This window comes from Microtus ochrogaster, chromosome 1 (genome assembly GCF_000317375.1).
Source record: "Microtus ochrogaster isolate Prairie Vole_2 chromosome 1, MicOch1.0, whole genome shotgun sequence".
In the NCBI taxonomy this organism is placed as follows: Eukaryota; Metazoa; Chordata; class Mammalia; order Rodentia; family Cricetidae; genus Microtus; species Microtus ochrogaster.
The window spans coordinates 19710720-19730910 of record NC_022009.1 but is presented as its reverse complement, the minus strand read 5'-3'; the positions used below and the strand labels follow the sequence as shown (position 1 = coordinate 19730910).

General features: G+C 40.0%; 1 protein-coding gene across 5 annotated transcripts in view; it reads right to left on the bottom strand.

Annotated features, from left to right (window-relative positions):
• Pcnx1 (pecanex 1) overlaps positions 1-20191 on the bottom strand; it is a 149830-nt gene that overhangs the window by 98958 nt on the left and 30681 nt on the right. For all 5 annotated transcript variants that reach the window (XM_005343300.1, XM_013345956.2, XM_026779907.1 and 2 more), the window contains exons 2-4: positions 15795-16003; positions 5318-5423; positions 501-546 (exon numbers count right to left, since the gene is read on the bottom strand). In XM_005343300.1, the coding sequence (XP_005343357.1) occupies positions 501-546; positions 5318-5423; positions 15795-16003 (361 nt within the window). The remainder of the gene's footprint in view (positions 1-500; positions 547-5317; positions 5424-15794; positions 16004-20191) is intronic.

Below are 20191 nucleotides of genomic sequence, written 5' to 3'. Positions count from 1 at the left end.
TGAGTTTCAGCACAGCAAAGGCTACACAGAGAAAGCTTGTCTTGAAAAACAAAAAAACAAAATAAAACAGATTCTAAATAGAAACGCCAAACACCTTGTGAGAACCCTGAAATGAAGGAAATCCCTCCCCGAGGGAGGTTAGCAGCTACAGCGCTGTGGAGCAAAATTGTGAATTTAGTTTAGAGAGATGTACAGAAAGGGAGTGTTTTCTCCTTTAATGTTTCAATTCTGCTCACATTTAAAAATTTCATAGCAAATTAATTTTTCACAAGTTGTACACATACTTAGGAAAGCATGTCCGGTTATACCAAAAAAGTTTCTTATAGATCAAAACTTATATACAATACAAATGTTCAAATATTTCTGTGATATTTAGATAGTGAAAGAATAATATAATTTAAATCAGGCAGTGTAATGTTACGTTATTTCGAGAATATTGTCTTTATTACACGATGAGAGAAGATGAATGGTCAGTCAATGCTCAGTTAGACTGTGTCTACCTTTAATAGTTGCTGCTGTTCCAAGTCGAGAGGATCCGGATCCAATCTAAAAGCAAGACAAAAAGGAAGTAAGACCAATTAACACATCACCAGTCCAAAGCATCAAGACTTAAAGCTATCTTCTCTGGTATGCTGTCATTTGCTTTACCAATACTTAGAGACACCTGTTGCACACGCACTAGCAGAGGCGCACAACTGCTTGTTGCGGTACACGTGGATGAGCCCCCTGTGTGCTCAGGACTGATGGAGTCTCTGCAGCCAAACATCTGCCACTCAGGCAAACTGCACCACACAGTTATGACCATTTTTGACATTATATCATGGCATGCTTGTATTATAAACCAAAGCAAAGCCACACACTGAGTCTGTGGGAAATAAACTTAAGACTTCTTAGAGAACATAACCACAAAGTTTGAGGGGTAAAATATACTAACATACACAGAGAGCAACAGAAAATTTTACTATTCTTGGTTCCTAGACATAAAATACTTTTTATAGCCAGTTAGAACATTTAAAAATAATAAAAATCTAACCATCATACAAAAAAATGAATTCTTAGCACAAACCGTAATTAGAAAACTTAAATGTAACTGATGTGTCTTTAAAGTTTATATTCAAGATGACCTGACATTTCCCTAAATGCTCTACACATTATTTACACAACCATAAAAACAATATAAACAAATATCATCAATTCCACACACACAGTAAGAGAACAAAATATAGCATGATTTTGTCAACTAAATCAACAAGCGTTAGAACTCTCCCAGTAAATCTGTTTTCAATGGATTCTGAGTTTTGCACATTCAGCACTGTAAACACAACTTAACTCATACAATGCCTTCCTTACTTTGCCCACACCTGTTCCTTTCATGAAGTCACTGTAACAGCAGAATACAAGAAATAAAGTTGGAGCAGAGGTGATACATAGACTTCTGGGAGAGCAGGAGGGGCTGAGCTAACCTGAAAGGCCACTGATTGCTGTCAACAGTAGAGACTTGGTGAGCTAGACACTGGAGATGTGTGCTACGATGTGTAAGTAACTGGTCAGTGAAAAGGCAACTAAAAAATACACACACACACAGGCAAAACTAGTAAAATCAATGCTACCAATAAAAAGCAAGCTCTGCAGGGCTAGAGAGAACACTGCTGGCAAAGTGCCGTGCAAGCAGGAGGATCAGACTCTGGATCCCCAGCACCCGTGTCAACAGTGGGAGCTCTGCAAGCCCGTCACCAGATAGGTGGAGAAAGTACATCTCTAGGATTCATTGGCCAGCCCTTGCATGGACACACACAGGTGCCTGGGCACACACATACCCCAAATGCACACACACACCACGCACATTAAGTTTTGTAATATTTTGGGGCTGTTTGTTAAACCTGATCCTCTCAGGCTTTCTCAACTCCTGCTTTAAATACATCATAAGGCACTGTACTGCCCTGAAGGGAAACTGTCACAAGGCATGATGTCACCAGCCCATAATTCTAGCACAAGGGAGGCTGAAAGGGGAAGATTTCAAGTTTGAGGTCAGCCTGGCTTTATAGTGAGAACCTATTTCCAAAATTAAAAACAAATAATATTCATAAATAAGCCCCTAATTTTTTTTACTGCAAAACAAAGCTCCATTCTTAAATGCTTAACAGTTCAGTTTAGGCAATTTATATAAAAATATTATTTTTGTCTACCAGAAATATGAACACATAGTCACTTCCCAGATCGAATTTTTAAACAAGTATATTCAAACATCATTTAATGTGTATCCTTCTGAAAATTTAAACTTAGAAAATAAACTTTTTAAATCAAGTTTTAGCTATCTGCTCGCAATTCTCAAATGTGCCCGTTCTCCTTCTTGGCTAAGCTCCCCACTTTGTCCAGATGTTGCTCCATGTCCTCTGCCCTGTCCCACTACTCCCTCAGTCTCCAACAGCAGAGAGGAGCTGCTGTACTCTCCCCAGAGCCCAGGACAACCTACAGAACAGAGACAGTGCCAGTCAGCATCCAGCAGCCTCCAGACTCATACCCAGGCCAGGGGGAGTGAGGGAAATGACTAAGACAGAGAACAGCAAAGATGGGAAGAAGCAGTTAGGAGCCAAAGGGAAGAAGATGTGCTAACTCCACACGGACATGGTCCCACTGGGTATAGTCACATAAACAACCATGACGGCGTGTAGGAAAGTTACACAACAAACAAGAAAAAGTGCATCTGTATATATTGGTAGCAACCATGGATCGACTAATACCCTAAATTAACTTCTTCACTTTAACTAATCTAAAATAAAAATAATTATGTCGAAAACATTACACATTATAAAGTCTAAAACACCAAGTAAAAAAAATAGCTTAAAATATTTTCTCATTATAATGTAAGAATTACAATTTAAGAAAAACATAATTGTCTGCAGTATGTGTTTAGATGTATAAATGCTTCAATTATACTCCAGAAGACAGTTAGAGACAGATCAACAGAAAGGACACCAAGGGCAGGTATCCAAAGGTGACTGGCCCCTGCTATGTCCAGTCCTGTCCTAAAAATCTTTTTAAATAAATATAAATAAATAAAGATTAAGACTGGTTCTCCACATAGCGGACAATGAGGACTACTGAGAACTCAAGAACAATGGCAGTGGGTTTTTGATCCTACTGCACATACTGGCTTTGTGGGAGCCTAGGCAGTTTGGATGCTCACCTTACTAGACCTGGATGGAGGTGGGTGGTCCTTGGACTTCCCACTGGGCAGGGAACCCTGATTGCTCTTTGGGCTGACGAGGGAGGGGGACTTGATTGGGGGAGGGGGAGGGAAATGGGAGGAGGTAGCAGGGAAGAGACAGAAATCTTTAATAAATAAACGGAGAAAAAAAAAAAAAAGACTGATTCTCCAAACACTAGTGGGAACATAGGCTAACTCCCAGGGCTAACCTGCCGGTGCCTGCACCTGTAGGAGGGCCAGGGCTAACACAGAATACACAGTCACAGTGATTAAGGATTCACTTATTTACTCTATACACAGAAGCTGAGGAAAGCATAAGACAACCAAAAGAACAAGAAGCTGGGTAGCAGGGCTTTACTCCAAATGTTGTACAACCTGTAACTTCAAAGTACCAATCGTTCTCACGGAAATCTGCCTTTTTGTCTCAATAGTCGTTTTCCGCATTTTTTAAAAAATACCAAATTTCCCCATTCCATAGATGATGAAAAGAACTTAACACTCTCTTTGTTCTACCATGAGCAACGGTTTCACAATAAAAACCATTACTAAGAACTCACTTAAACTTGGAGCACAACTGAGCACATGTATTGAAGATTCTGGTTCAGTTTGTGGTAATCTCACCATGCTGCTTAGTGTTCGGCATCATAGTGAAGACTGTGAGCGAGCATCCAGAGAACCAGGCTGGCTACCGCTAAGACAGAGGCTGAGCTCAATTCCATCTGTAGAACTTGATTATCTACACAGGAAGGTAATTAGCAACCACGAACTGAGAGTGGGCTGAGCACGGGGCAGCACACTACAGAGCAGTGAGAAGTCTACTCTGCAGGCTTCCAACTTGCCACACATCACACACGGAGAACTAAGTGTAATAAATATAAGTGTCGTGTGCAAAAAGGGCCAACACCACAGTCTGAAAACACTGAGGATCTGGGGACGGTTTCCAGACAGTTAAGTAGGACATGGGGGGAAAGAGCATTTCAATCACGAGCTATGAACTGACAAGAAGGGCCCTGGAGTGAGATGAGGAAGTGAGTACTCTGCTAACCCCTGATGGAAATTGGCTGCCTCCCTTTCATGATAGAAGGACTGACACAGTGACCCCGAAACCCCACAATGGGGTAAAGTTCTTCTGTGAAAAGTTCCCGCTTCACTCCAGTAATCTGCTGAGAAAGCAGGCGGGAAAGGCCTGGCCTGGAGCAGCACCCGCTCAGAACAAGTGAGAGCAGACGAGCAGAGCTGAGGTCAGACATGCAACAGGCTACCCCCTTGTCTACGGAAACACTTTCAGAGTTACATTCCAAGAATAAAAGTTACCCAACAGAAATACATTACAACTGTCAGAAGCAGACTTACATTCTACTTCTCACTTTACCATTAGCATTTACAAGACTGAGATTTGGGGTATGTCATTTTTATTTTTTAGCCACGCAGACATCTCTGTTTCCAATATGGACAAGGAAAGGTAGGGAAGATGGAGCAGGTGAGCTAGAGTCCTACAGCATTTACAGCTGCTTCATCAAAAGTAAATACAGCAGAGCATGTGGTACACATTCAGCAAACACATATTAATTAGTGCTGTGAAAAAGCTAGTAAGGAAGAACAATTAGTTGCCTGGTGGTGTTGGCGCAAGCCTTTAATCCCAGCACTTGGGAGGCAGAGACAGGCAATCTCTGAGTTCAAGGCCAATCTGATCTACAGAGGGAGTTCCAGGACAGACTCCAAAGCTATGGAGAAATCCTGTCTCGAAAACAAACAAAACCACAAAGACGAAGAAATTCCAAATGGGGAGCAGAGGGATGGTTCAGGAAGGTCCTTTGCTCTTCCATGAGACCTGAGTTTGGTACCCAGCACCACTCTGTGGCACACAACCATCAAGGGATCTGATGTGCTCCTCATGTCTCGACAGGTACATTCATGGTGCAAAACACCATACAAATCAAATTAAAAAATAAAAATAAAGATGGTAAAAACAAATAGTAAACATCAATCAAAAATGATCCTCAGAGAGCGAGCCATGAACTGATGGCTCCAAGTAGGAGAACAACCAGCAGCCCCCCCCCCCCCCGCCAGGAGAAGGGAACCGGGCACAACACAGCAACACGTTCCTACCTGGTTGCTTGGGTCCAGACCAGCATAAGAATTTCTTGAACTGCAACCAACTGGAGGTGTGGCCTCTCGAATGAATTCTGACATCTCAATCCCTCCACCGGGATCACTGCACGAGAAAGAGAACAACTGTCATTAACTATGAACCTCCTTTGTTTGGGGTTCCATCTTGTTCTCTGTAAAACCAAGAGGTTCTGTTTCTTATTCTCTTGTTGGTTTTTGCAGCAGGGTCTCTACTAATTCTATCTGCCCTAAAACCTATTCTGTAAACCAGGCTGACCTCAAACTCAAAGAGATCTACCTTCTCCTGTCTCCCAAGTGCTATTAAGGCATGCTCCACTGGGCCTGACAGGGGTCCTGTTTTTTTCTTTGTTTTGTTTTTTTCCTCAAAGAGTAAAACAAAGAATGAGGACCAGTTTGCAAATCTGAAAGTTGGAACTATCTAAGAACCTGTTTGGAGGAACTCACAATTCCTATCTCAAGCTGTCCACATAAGGCTCAGTGAGAAGAAACTGGCCTTAATTATAGAAAGTAAATAATTGATGACACATGCCATAAAACCACTCTTGCAAAAGAAGTTACTGCCTTTTGTTTCCCAAGAGCAAGCCAAAGAGGCCAACTGAAAACAATCAGATAACACGTGAGCTGATGTCTCAGAGACACATGTGACTATGTAACACAGACAGACACACCAGGGAAGACTCATCCTGGGTGAACTGCTCAGCTGTGTTTTGTAAGTAAAGTGAAAGTACCTGGGATCTAGTTGCTGTAAAGAACTAGAAGCCTGTGCATTTAAATTTATGTTTGTTGCCTGTATAGTGGCGTACACCTTTGATCCAGCACTTTGGAGACAGAGGCAGGCAGATGTCTGTGAATTAGAGGCCAGCCTGGTCTACAGAGTGAGTTTCAGAACAGTTTCAGGACAGAGAGACTCTACAGCAAAAAAACAAAAACAAACAAAAAACCTAAAACCAAAACAAAATAAAAAACAAAGATTTGTTTGCTGAGCTAGAATTCCAATGATAAAAAGTGGTTAACAGCAGGTCTTAGAAAATCAAAGAGTAAGGTATTAGACTCAAAGAGCTGATGATACCCAATATACTAATTAGAAATAATAGCAAAACTTAGGTGAAAAAACTAACAAATTTCAAAATCTTAACATGGTCTATGTTTCCTCAAGAACACAACTCCTAAAGCAACCTGTTTTTATTGGAAGCTGTTTACTTGTTCAAGTTTAAAACCCTGCCAGCCAGTAGCTAATCCCTGGGTAGCCAAAAAATTTTGGTGATCAAAACGTTTTTCTAGTGCTCTAATTTCCTCACCCCAAACTCTCACAAGGTTTAGATTACATTGACTCCAACACATGAGCTCTACCCACCAAAGGCGATAGAAACAGCCCAGTTGTGGCCACCGAACTAGTTCTAGAGAAGGCACATTAGTCCAGTTCAAACTAGTATGGGTCAGGCCAGAAAAGTCCCATAGTTGAAATATATTTCTCTGTGCCTGCCCATTTTTATTTTAGTCTTCATTTTATGTGTGTGAATGTACCTGTGTGTATGTCTGTGCACCATGTGTGCACCTGGTGTCCGGAGAGACAGGAGAAGGGCACTGTATCACCTGGAACTGGAGTTACAGGTGATGGTGAGCTGCCACTTGGGTGCTAGGAACCAGACTCAGGTCTTCTGGAAGAACAGCGAGTGTTCTCAGCTGCTGAGCCATCTCTCTGGTCCACGTACCTGGTAGTCTTGAAGCTATGACTTTAAAAGCTGGAGCTATTGCAGACACTGAGGCCAGAATGGAGGTGGTCACCTTTTATTCCCAGCACTCAGGGAGCAGCAGCAGGCCTATCTGAGTCACATGGTTCACATATCAAATTCCAGGCCAGCTAGAGCTCCATGGTGAGGTCCTCTCTCTCAAGTTAAAAACAAGCAGCAGCAGCAGCAACTGCGTGAAAGATCAGAATCTGGATACCAAAATGGGAAGCAGCGTCATGAGGTGAGACACCTGAAGACGCCCCCACAGGCAGATTCTCTAGTATTGGGAGACAAAAGAGCCCTTAAGTGTCTGGATGGCATCTCTGCCATCAGAAGGGAACTCACTTGGCAACGCATCTTTACAAGTATTACTAGAGCAGCAGTCTGCTTTATGTTCCTTCTCTTACTAAAGGCAGTGTTCCTGGTTTGCTTAAGGAGTTTAGGCCACTAAGAACTTTCTAATCTGTTATACATCTACATAAATACAGCATCCTAGGAACTAGATACCAAGTTCACGGCTAATTCAGTACACTAACTCCTGTGTGAGGAGAGGGAATATATGTGTTCCAGGTTGTTAGCTGTTCTGTATTAACTCATACCAGCTCTAAAGTCTACACCAAGAACTTAAGAGTATATAATGTAGTGACTCTCATCACAGAAACGCCCAGTAATGTCATTAAAATGCACCCTCTCAGTCAGACCCACAGCAACCAAAAGATGCAGGGCAAAATGAAGACTAAGAAAATAAACACTCATTACCAGAGGAAGGATGGAAGCTTTCCTCTTGTTTTGTATGTCTATACATGTATGTGTACATATAGTACCTTCATCACATACCACAGAACCCATCCACTTCAACTTTATAACTCAGTATTTCTAGACATTCATAAAGTTATGAAACCATCATCATTCATCACCTCATAAGCAAACACCTCTTGCTTCTCTCTGTCTTTTCCATTCTCCTGCACTAGGCAAACACTGACCTACTTTCTGATCTGCAGATGTGCCCACCTGGGCATTTCATATCAACAGAAATAGGATGGCTTCCTCCTCTTGACGTAACATTGTAACATGCAAAACTTCATTTATATTTGTGGCCAAACAACACTCCACTGTATGGACAGATATTTGCTTCTTCAGCCAGAGGCAAAACTATCTCACTCACTTTCATATACCATTTCTGATTTTAAAAAATCCAAGCAGTCATAATGTAAATGAGTCTATCCCAGTTTCAGAAATAATTATTTTTTTAGTTCCTGATGAAATCCTCCCTAAAATTTGTAAATGATTCTATCCTTGTTTTACATATGAAAAAGTAAAATATTACAGAGGTAAACTCTAGCAGAAGATCTCCAAGTGAACAAGCTAACCTGGTGACATAGGAAGTTACAGTATGTGGACAAATCTGCTCTTTATTTGCTATACACTTGGTGCATGTGTGTTTGAACACCAGGTCTATAAAATATAAAGCCACACACACTTTCTAATAAACTGTCCTGTCATTCAACAACAGACACTGAGGTTCTTCTGTCCCCAACTGCCAACTATTCACTATTACTTAGGGCAGGCTTCTTCACGCCATCCCTGTCGACACTGGGCCCGTAAGTCATGGCTGTGAGGGACTGGCTGTGCACAATGACTAGCAGCCGTTCTGGTCCTTACCCTCCCACAACTGATGCCAGCAGCATACCCTGTTGTGAAAACTGGAGAGTCTCCTAGAATTGCCAGACACCCAGGGCCAGCATTACTCCCAGATGAAAAGCAATGACCCAGACCAAACACTGGTCCCTAGTCAATGTGAGGGTGAGAAAGGAAACGTTCAAGAAACAAAAGGACAACGCTAAAAGGCAAAGAAAGAATGCCTCCTTAATTTTAAACATCCTCTAATGAAATAACTATCATTCTCTCTTCTCCACAACCCTAAATTGTGGCTTGAATACAGTCTGACACACAGACCGGTGAGGTACAGTGTTCCTCAGGAGTGAGACTGGCCAGGTGTAGCAAGGTGTGCTCAACACACACCTGTAGAGTTCAGCAGTTTACAATTCTTACAGAGGTAAAGGGGTTCACTGCAGCAAGCAATGTCAAATTCAGGGAACCTCTACCTTTATGCCTTAATTTCCCCATCTGTTAACAAAACAAAACACAAACCAGCTACAAGGAAAGGCAGAGAAGCAGAAGTCTACCATGAATTACAGGGGAGCCATCACAAACTAGGTTTCGGATCATTACTATCATATCAACTGCTGATGCTCAGGCTTTGGTCAGAAACATTATAACACCCTTATAATGCTAACTTTACAATTGTAATCCAGATTCTAATGATGCTTATAAAAATAGAAGTAGATTTTAAAAAAAAAGTCTCTAAGCAGAGTAGATCTTAGCCTAAAATCCAGTTTCATAAAGGTTAAATGGCTGGGCGGTGGTGGTGCACGCCTTTAATCCCAGCACTAGGAAGGCAGAGGCAGGCCATGTGAGTTCGAGGCCAGCCTGGTCTACAAGAGCTAGTACCAGGACAGGCTCCAAAACCACAGAGAAACCCTGTCTCACAAAAACCAAATCAAAACAAAACAAACAAACAAAAAGATTAAATGGAGGTTTGGTTTATAGAAACAGAAAATACAAGTCTCCAGAATACTAGCATCCAAATCTTTAAATTCAATGATTAATTTCTACTCATACTTTAAATATACAATACAGGCATTAAAGAGTCTAACTCTTTAAGGTAAAGATTTAAGGGTTTTTGAACTACTGTATCACATAAGAGAAGGCACTGAAAATCCAAATGGCTCCAAGAGTTACTTACTCATGCAATAAACTACTGCCCTAAGGAACCAAGCACGGTGGCCTGCAGGACTCTATGGAGTCCTGATTGTTCCGTCCCTCAGAACAGAATGTGAGACACATGGGAGAGTGAAGAGGAGATGTAAAAACAAAAGCCTACAGCAGAAATCTCAACAGGCAAGTTTTAAAAAGATCCTCAAAAAACTAAACCTAAATCTACCCTATGGCCCAACTACACAGTTCCTTGGCTACACCCAAAGGACTCAACAGTCTACTTCACAGATCCTTGCTCAGCCATGCTCACTGCTGCTCTAATCACAAAGGTAAAAATAAAATATCATCACACAGGAAATCAAGAAATTACACGAAGTGCATCATTGACAGGCAAGTTTAATAAGATTTCTAGATACAACAAAAACTGCTACATTTGAGAGAGAAAAAGACAGCAAAATTTTAAAATTTTTCAGGTAGAAAACAAAAATAAATTATTTTTAATGGAGAAATGATAAATGGAATTTTGAAAAATAAAATAGAGAAAAGTTTAATACTACAGATAAATACACTCAAAAAGAGAATCTATATTTTCAAAGCAATTCCAATAAAAAAGCCAAAGATCTTTGTCTGTATCAAAGATCAAAGCCCAACCAAAATGACTACAGTACTCCTGAGCAGGAACGAGGCTACCAAGAGCTGGGCACAGAGTTTCTGTAACGAGGAGACTGAGGCACAGACAACTGGAGCAGCACAGCAGAAAGGACAGCCGGGAACACACCACTGTGTGCAGAGTTCATTCTAACAGAGAGAACACAGTGGCTGCCAGCCAAGAGTCACTCAAACAACACTGACCCCTTACATGACACTACTGACTAAAGTAATTTCATATAAAATTCAAATGCAAAAATAAAATAACAAAGTTTTAAAAAACAAAGAATATCAGATGACTCTACAGGGAATACTTTTAGAAGACAGAAAAACGTCACTTACTAAAAAGGCCAAGTTTTGTTTTATTAAATCCAAGAAAGGATTAGAGATACAGTTCAGCTGGTAGAGAATCTGCCTGTATTCCCCAGGTCCTGGATTCAATTCCTAGACCAACAATATCCAAAAGACACATCATCTTTAAGAAGCATGGTAACTGAGCCAAGTGTCATAGTACTAGTCTATAAGCCAACACCTTGAGTTGGAGGCAAAAGAATCAAGAGTTGAAGGCCATCTTCAACTATTTCAGTTCAAGGCTGGCCTGTATGACTTGAGAGCCAATCTCAAGCCAACAACGAAAGTATTAACAACCCTAAGAAAACTAAAGGAAAGAAAAATGCAAACTCAGAGATGCTTAACATACATAAGTAATAAAACAATGGCATAAATAAACAAACAACAAATCAACAAGAAAGACAGCTTCCCACGTCACAAATGGGCAAAGGAAAGAAAAGGAAGCTAACTGCTGCCAACGTCATGTTCAACCTCAGCAGCAATCAGGGCCCAACTGGAGTCACAGTGAAGCACAGTTAGACTGCTGAATGGCATAGTGCTGCTTGTCTTTTGAGATAAGGTTTCCCTCTGCAGGCAAGTTGATCTCAGAGTCACAGTAATCCTGCCCCAACCTCCCAGGTGCTGGGACTGCAGGTGTGAGCCACTGTGTCTGGCTAAAAGTTAAATTTTCACCATTACCAAATGTTAATGTGGATAGGGAACAATAAGGACTTTGAAAACTAATAGACAGAAATCATTTTGGCAAACAGCTTGGAATTACCTAATAAGATGAACTCAGAGATGCCCTAAGAACCAGCTTGCATAAGTGCACCAGAATATATTCAATAATATTATCAGAGGAGAAAGTTGGAAATAATCTGAATGGCCACTAGTGGAATGACTAGGCCATAATCTCTCCCTAGATTATAGATTGTTTGCTGGTGAACGTGAATAAATAAAAGTTACAAACATTAACATAAGTAAACTTCCTGTGCAAAAAAATGCCCCTCAGAGAGAAATATGGCAGAGCCCAAAGTACACAAAATAAATAATAAATACATTTAGGACATCCATAAGGATCATGGCATGAAACCAAAAAGTCCAGCAAATGTTCAGTACTGACCACATGAATGAAATGGGAAATGATGCAGGAGCTTCTCCACAGCTGTACAATGCTCTGTCCTAAGCTGTGTGATGAGGGATTGCATACTGACCTGAATATTAAATTATGTCTCTCAATTATCCTTATATTTGGTACACTGTTTGACATACATATTTTCACAATAAGTTCTTTAAAATAAAGAAAATGTAAACATAAAGCTGGGAGGTGGTGGTGCACGCCTTTAATCCCAGCACTCGGGAGGCAGAGGCAGACAGATCTCTGTGAGTTTGAGGCCAGCCTGGTCTACAAGATCAGGACAACTACAGCTGTCTTGAAAAAAAAAGAAAGAAAGAAAAAGAAAAAAGGAAACTCAACAGAAGCACTAACACATACTACGCATAACCAGAGCAATCACAGAGCAGTTCCCTGTGCCAGGGCAATTCCTGGTGCTGCACACAGACTAACTCGCTTATTCTTTATAATGAGCTTACGGAATGGGACTTCCACTGGCCTCATCACCTGACAAGCTCAGGTAACTTTGCCAAGACCACAAGATTAGAAATAATGCAAACCCCAGATTAGTGCAGTCTGCGCTCTGCTGCTAACCTGTGGGAGTGTGGCTTCAAACGTTCTGTTTCCAGAATGCACACTTCATGTGTTGAGCTAAAGGCCCTCGGGCCATCTTCCTTTTATATGGAAGTAATAAGCTAAAGAAATATGCACAACTCTTTTTTAAGTTTATAAAATTTTATAAAATAAATAGATAAAAATAAGTAAAATCTCTACTACATTCTTGAAAATTACCTATTTGAAAGATTTAGTTTCTTCAAATTTAATACAATCATCAAAATTCCAATGAAAAATTTTGGGGAGAATAAGCAAGTACACATCTCACCAGAAAAGTTAAATAAGCAATGAGAATGGCCAAGTAATACTGAGGGGTGGAAACCACTAAGGAGGACTCATAGTACTAAACAGTGAACCTGTTATAGGATTGCAATTATATACATACATATATATGTGTACACATATACATACACAGACACACACACACAGACACGGAAAAAAGAAAAGAGGCAGAAAACAGAGCACAGAACCTGGCAGAGATAAACTTGGCCTCCACATCTGCAAGCTGTGAACCCAGGGATTTAAACAGCTGTGTGTGGATCAAAAGTATTCAGAAAAAGAAAAACATTAACATCTACACTAAACATGTATGAATGTTCTTCTTATTGGTCCTAAACACTGCAATTACCTGCACAGCTCACATACATTGCATTAGGTTTTAAGTCACTACGGATCTACACTATGCAAAGAAGGCCGAGTGGTGGAGATGGGCGAATGCTACACCACTCTGGAGACAGAGGACGTGAGCTTCTGGGCTTCCAGGCAGCCAGGCTGGGGAGTCACTACGTGAGATGAAAACAACAGCAAGGAAAAAAGGCATTTCAACTTGCTGGGAAAGAAAATATTTTTATTTAATGGATTTATTATTTAATGGATGGGACAAACAAATCTAAACTACATTAGGATGTTTTCTAACTGAATACAATTTAAGAGCAAAATCAAAAAAATATAAGTAAGAAAGAAATCAGAGTAAATATTTATATAACTGGGGAGACATTCTTACAGAACTTGGTAGTAAAGGAAAAACTAATAAACATGAATCGGCACATACTATAAACTGTGGCATACAAACAGGCAAATGCTAAAGCTGCAGGAACTATCTGACGCAGACCACAGAGGACTAACACCATAAATATATATCTTCATCAAATTAATGGCAATATCACTGACAGCAACCCTCTCTTAGAGGAGCCCACACTCATGCTCTAGGGTATATCTTCCTTCCTTCCCATGGGCCTGGTTTTTGTTTTTTGCATTCCTCATGCTTAAAGTCTATTTTAAAATATTGTTAATAAATCCCAACATTGAAAAAGCAGTACTACAAATAGCAAATAGACAGCAGATTAATACAAACAGAAGTAACACATGAAAAACTTCTAACCCATTAGTAATCTAAAACTTCAATAATGACATTTTTGTCAGAATACTAAATACTCAGTGTTACTAAAAGAAAATAAATGAGGCCAAAAACTATTGGTTATAGTGGTTAAAATGACAAAAACAAAACAAAACAAAACTTGGGAACTTAGTGACATTTGAGAACTTAGAAACATGTAGCCTTTTCAATAATTACACTTCTGTTAAATTAAGATTAAAATACAATAATTTAAGATGAGTGCCACTGTGATCTTTTTCACAATAAAATTTAAATTTGAAATATTAAAATAGCTACAAAGACGGGGTTAGAGTGATGGCTCCGCGGACAAGGGCATAGGTTGCTCTTGCAGAGAAGCTGAACTTGGTTCCCAGCACCACAGGGCAGCTGACAACGGTTTCTGACTCCAGTTCTTTCTGGCCTCCAAAGGCACCAGGCATGTACATGTGCACAGACATACAATAAGCAAAATAATAATAATTTATCTAAAAAAAAAATAGAAGTTAAATTACAATACATCTGTATAAGGCAGTGTATGTCATTAGAAATATCTTAGAAAAAGCACTTTTACTACTTCAAATATTTGCAATCAATCAGTGAGTAACTATCAGTGCCAAACACTGATGTAAGAGCTGAAAATAGTCTATAGGAAAAATCAAGGTCCCCAACTTTAAGAAGCTAAGGAAAATACTGGCAGTTTGTGATCACCAAAATGAGCAAAATTTTTAGAAGAGTAAAATGCTTGCTCAGTAAACAGATGAGGTGGCTGCAGAATGGTTGAGGGAAAGGCAGGAAGTAAGCCTTTCGATAGCAGGAGGCATACAGAGATGGGTGCCTGGGTGGATGCGACCTCTGCTACTGTACTGTCCTTACAGTACAACCTGAAATCACTCCTACTATGCTGCGTGGTTAGAAGCAGACTCCATCTGAGTGCTCAGGTTATTGGGTGGTCTTACCTCAGTTCCACAGCTGTCATTTAGAAGCAGACTCCATCTGAGCGCTCAGGTTATTGGGTGGTCTTACCTCAGTTCCACAGCTGTCATTTAGGGAGGACTGGCAGTATTTACCTCACAGAATTGCTTTAAGCACCAAATCAACTTACATACATCCTGTCCACACAGGAACTGTTTATTAGATTCACATTAGTGGTATGCACTACTTTGTAAGATCTCAAGAAATTTTTGACAATATAGATAAATTAGATCCCTCTGTCAAAAACAGAAAGCCCTGGTGGCGCCAAGGAAACATGCTACAATGTAACTAAGCAACAGAGGTACTTATAAGAATGTAAGACTGAAAAATATTTACAACAGATTAAGTGGAAAATACAGATTATATCAAATACAATATAAAATTTTCTTAAGCTATGTATACATTTTAATTATGGGCATTTTTTTCTTTCTTTTTCCTGGGGCAGAATAAGACTAGGGAGGCCTGGAACACATGATCTTCCTGTCTCCATCTGCTAGGATTATAGTTATGTGCCGGCTTGTCTGGCTTCTGTATGTGTAAATTGTTGTGATGCTGAGATTTATAAACAATGCGTAACTTTCCTTCAGTTGTGTTTCCTGTGTCTTGGTCTTTGGTGTGACCGTTATGCAGAAGCATTACTGTTGTAAGCTGTTCAGTGATGAGGCCATGAGTACTGATGATCCTCCAAACATGCTAGTTACATTCTTCTGTTCTACGTGTAACTTGCGCTTGTCACTATCTACAGTGGTAGACTAATGCTGCTTAAAAACCTTAAGCTCACAGGGACCAGAGAGCAAACATACAGCTGTGCACACACCATCCCATCTACAAGGACACAGAACACACATCATCACTTAGATCTAGAAGGCAGGCGCAGGCATACTCCTCTCTTACCTTGGACCATTGCTGTCTTTCCTCCTTGTTGAACAGTTGCCTTGTTCGGCTTTGGCTCGTTGATCTGGGAACTCATTTGTACGCCTATCTACAACCTCTCCAGCATCAAGTGCTCTGTGTAGTCGATAGTTGACCATCTTCAGAACGATGAAAACAGCAGCTACCACGGGACAATAAACTGCTACTATAATCATGGAAGAAGGAAGGGCCTTTAAGAGAAAGGAAATATATGTGTTTTAGAATACTTTATATTTTACTTATTCTAGAAATCTGTACCTAAAATAATGAAGTTATACACAAAACAATTATAATACTAAGTTGCAAAGGTAAAGACTCTACTACCCAAAACAGAGGCCACTCATGTGGCTACTGAACACCTGAAATGTGGCTCAGTTAGGACTAAGTGTGAAAAAGGTATGATATGTCAATTCTTAAACTGAGTGCAGGTAGGAAAAGTTGAATTATACTTAGCTAAAAATTACTGAAATAATTTCACTTGTTTTAATACTATATCTACTACAAAATTTAAAATTACCTGTGTGGCCCACACTACATTGCTACTGCAGAGTGCTGATGCAGTCTGGGGGCGGCGGAGTGGGGGAGCGGCACTTATAATCCAAACCGAACAGCTAAGATATTGCATAACCCTGTATATGTGAGCAGTCCCTGTTGATGTCTCTGTGAGAGATGGCTGCGGCAATTAAGAGAACCTGTTGCTCTTGCAGACGTTCCCAGACCCACATGGAGGCTCACAGCCATCCATAGCTCTAGCCCCAGACCATCTGATGGCTCTGGCCTCCATGAACGCCAGGCCAGGCATGCACATACAGGCAAAACACTGATACACATAAAATAGATTTGTTTTATTTTAAAAAGAACAGAACTTAGAAAATAATAAGGCAATCAAGGGTAAAGAGAAATAAGTCACCTATTCTGAAGACTTGGAGACCCATTCTATATAAGAATAAAATAACCTGAAACCCGAAAACCAGGGCTGCAGGCTTGGGGCCAGGCCCACTTGGAAGGCATAGCTTCAGTCACCACTGTCAAAGAGCATAAACTTATCAAGCATCCTGGATTTGTGCAGGATAACCTCATGGGTTATCATCAGATTTAACCTCAGCCACTGCCATGCAGAACCCCAAACAAGCTTAGGAAGCCCCAGACTGAAACGGTGAAACAGGAAAAGCCTTCCTTGATAAGCCGAAGCTTCACAACAGAAATATGTGGTGTAGGTTTTGTTGAAGTGGCCTGAGAATTAGGAAAGGAGACAAAGGCCACAGCCTCACTCCAGTTTTTGTGTTGGGATGGGAATAACAGTTGTACATTTGGCTTCTGAAATACTTGGATTAAGAAACTCTACATAGGACTGGAGAAATGGCTCAGAGGTTAAGAGCACTGGCTGCTCTTCCAGAGGTCCTGAGTTCAATTCCCAGCAACCACATGTTGTCTGGCATAAAGGTATGCATGCAGATAGAGCACTCACACATAAAATAATAAATCTTTTTAAAAAAAACACATATTAATATAATTGAAAAGTTAAATTGCTGAATCTAATTTAAAATGTTCTAAATAACTGGTTTAGCCTTGTGATTTTGTTTAAACACCTATTTTCTTAAATTAATACAGATGTAGATAATTTTGTAAGATTTATCATGTAAGTACTTTAAGATGTTCAATTTATAAATTCAATTTAAATTAAAGAGATCTTAAGGTACAACAAGATACAAAAAGTAAACCTCTGGAAAGTGAAGGTTAAAATGTTCAGAGAAAAGGACATTTTAAGATTCTTAGTTGATTTGTATCTTTAACAAACCTAATATTCACTATAAAAACAAATACCCCAAATAATCTTCTGAACAGAAAAGGCCACTCTGAAACAAAGACACACACGAGGGATGGAGAGGAGATATAAGCAGAGAGAGAAAAATAGAAACTGATATAAACACAGAGAGAGACATAGGGAGGGACAGAGAGGGAGAGAAGCACAGACACAGAGACCAGTCACCCATTTGGAGAATTACAAAGTTCTGGGTGGTGCTTGTTTCCTTCTGAAATTTCCGCACAAAAATAGAATCCCTGAAGGCCTGTTAGTTCAATGTCTCCGTTTCCTGATAGGATATTAAGGTATGCTGAATATAAAAGATTTAGCCAAGATTACCTATCTTAACATCTTAACATTAAGGAAAGTCATATGCCCATTTCAATGTCATAGATCACACACCAATTCCATCTTCATAGTCAATAAAATAGGTCAGTTCCATCCTAACCCACCACAGTCTACATTAAGGGTAAAATGGCTGACTGTATTAACTGGACAGAAGGGAAATAACCAACATCTGTGTCAAATAAATTCAATGGAAATGTTAACAAACAAATGAAAGAGTACTTAATTTTGAATTGTCAAAGTTCAAAGCTCATCTAAATAATGTCAGTCCTCATACCCCAAATACTACTAACAACAGTGTAAATGTTCTTTAAACAAACCCATTGAAATGTGAGGGTTTAAAGACAACCAGAAAATCACTTTTTGAAAAGATACTAATCACAGAAAGACTGAAAATGAATTTTCCTTAAGAAATTTAAGGAGAACCTTACATACTGGCAACAGTGTCAGGTGAGAAACACTCAGATTACAAAAGTGCTCATCTATCCTTCCATTCTGTGGTTCAGGCGCCTGAGTCCCACCCACAGTCAGTCCCAAACCTTCCAGGGACAGAAGCAGACACCATGTAAGCTGCACTTCTCCTGAAGTGGGTCAAAGTGCAAACACAGTGTGCTGCTTAGCACTGCAGTAAAGCTGCTGCACAGCCACACTAGCATACAGTCTCAGGGTTCATCCACCTTGATACAAGTGTGATTCACTATACTGTTTTCTAGGGCAAACACCTGAACCAAACATACACAAAATCACTGCAAAGTAGTTGGCTGAAACTTTTTCTACTTTATGGATTACACACTAGAAGGGTGTGTGGTGTGTGTGTGTGTGTGTGTGTGTGTGTGTGTGTGTGTGTGTGCTGGTACACACTTTCTTAGTCACATTCCACTTTATTTTTCAAGACAGGGTGTCTCACTGAACTGGAGTTCACTGATAGATGGACTGGCCGCAGGGCTCAGGGGTTCATTTCTCTGTGGTCGTCCTCCACTGGTGGAGTTGCACTCCCAGCTTGAGCACTGGGGCTCCAAATGAAGTCCTCAAGCTTGCAGAGCAAGCACTCTATGAACTGAGCTCGGCTCCCTGCTTGACTGCTGCATTATATTAGAATACTAGAATATACATACTATGTTTTAAGGAAAGCGTGTTCAGAAACACTCAGAATTCTAATTTGAAACAAGTATTAAGTCCAGGGAAATTAGGCACTTTGGGAGAGAAAGTAATGGGCAAGATAATAGCTTAGCTTAATCTAATGGTTAAAGTATAGCCATTATATAAAATATATAAACATTATATATATATATATTTATATATATATAAAGTATAATGTGTATGCAAACACATGTATAATGTGTTTGACATAGTAAGTTCTACATTAAAATCTCTATTTTTAATCTTTCTGGAAAGTAACTACTGACTTCATAATAGTTCTGTTCTACAAATAATACTTCACAAAGTTCCAGTTTTTCCAAAAAGACACTTTTTATCTTCAAGTTATATAATTTTATTATGAGCGTTACCTTAAGTTAAGGCCAAAGACAAACCACAAACAGTGGACAGCAGAGATGAAAAGGCGGCAGAGCAGCTGGCATCTACTGGTGGACAAACAAGGCCCTCATTAAATAATCATAAAGGTCACAGCTCCCAGCACACAGATAAAGGCCTGTGGCACCAAGAGGGCTCCAAGCAGCTCCTCACACACCTCAGACAGTGGGTCTTAAGAGCACTGTTTCAGATGGCATGAGCCTGCAAGGGACTAAGTTAAGGAAGGCAAGCTAGTGGGTTTTACTTCTCCAGTATGATAATCAGGTGGTTGTGTGGTCCCTGAGATTTATCTAGTGTGCAGTGATGTACAGGTATTCCAGCCAGTGCAGGTACAATCCAGTAGTGTTAGGCTAAGGGTAACAGAATGACAGGCATATCACTTACAACTGACATCAAGACTTCAAAAGAATTTTTAAGCAAGCTTTCCTTTTTAACTATCCATCTTTAACATAAGACGTCTTTTTTGCTTGCTTGCTTGGGGCTTCTAAAATCATAACTTCCTCACTATGTAAGGTGCTGTTTACTAAATTTAGGTATCACAGACTAATGAGGCATTTAGAAAACCTGCGAAATAAAGATCTGTGTGCACACATTCAGAAGAGAGACAAGACATATGAGATCTGTGTGCACACATTCAGAAGAGAGACAAGACATATAAGATCTGTGTGCACACATACAGAGGAGAGACAAGACATAT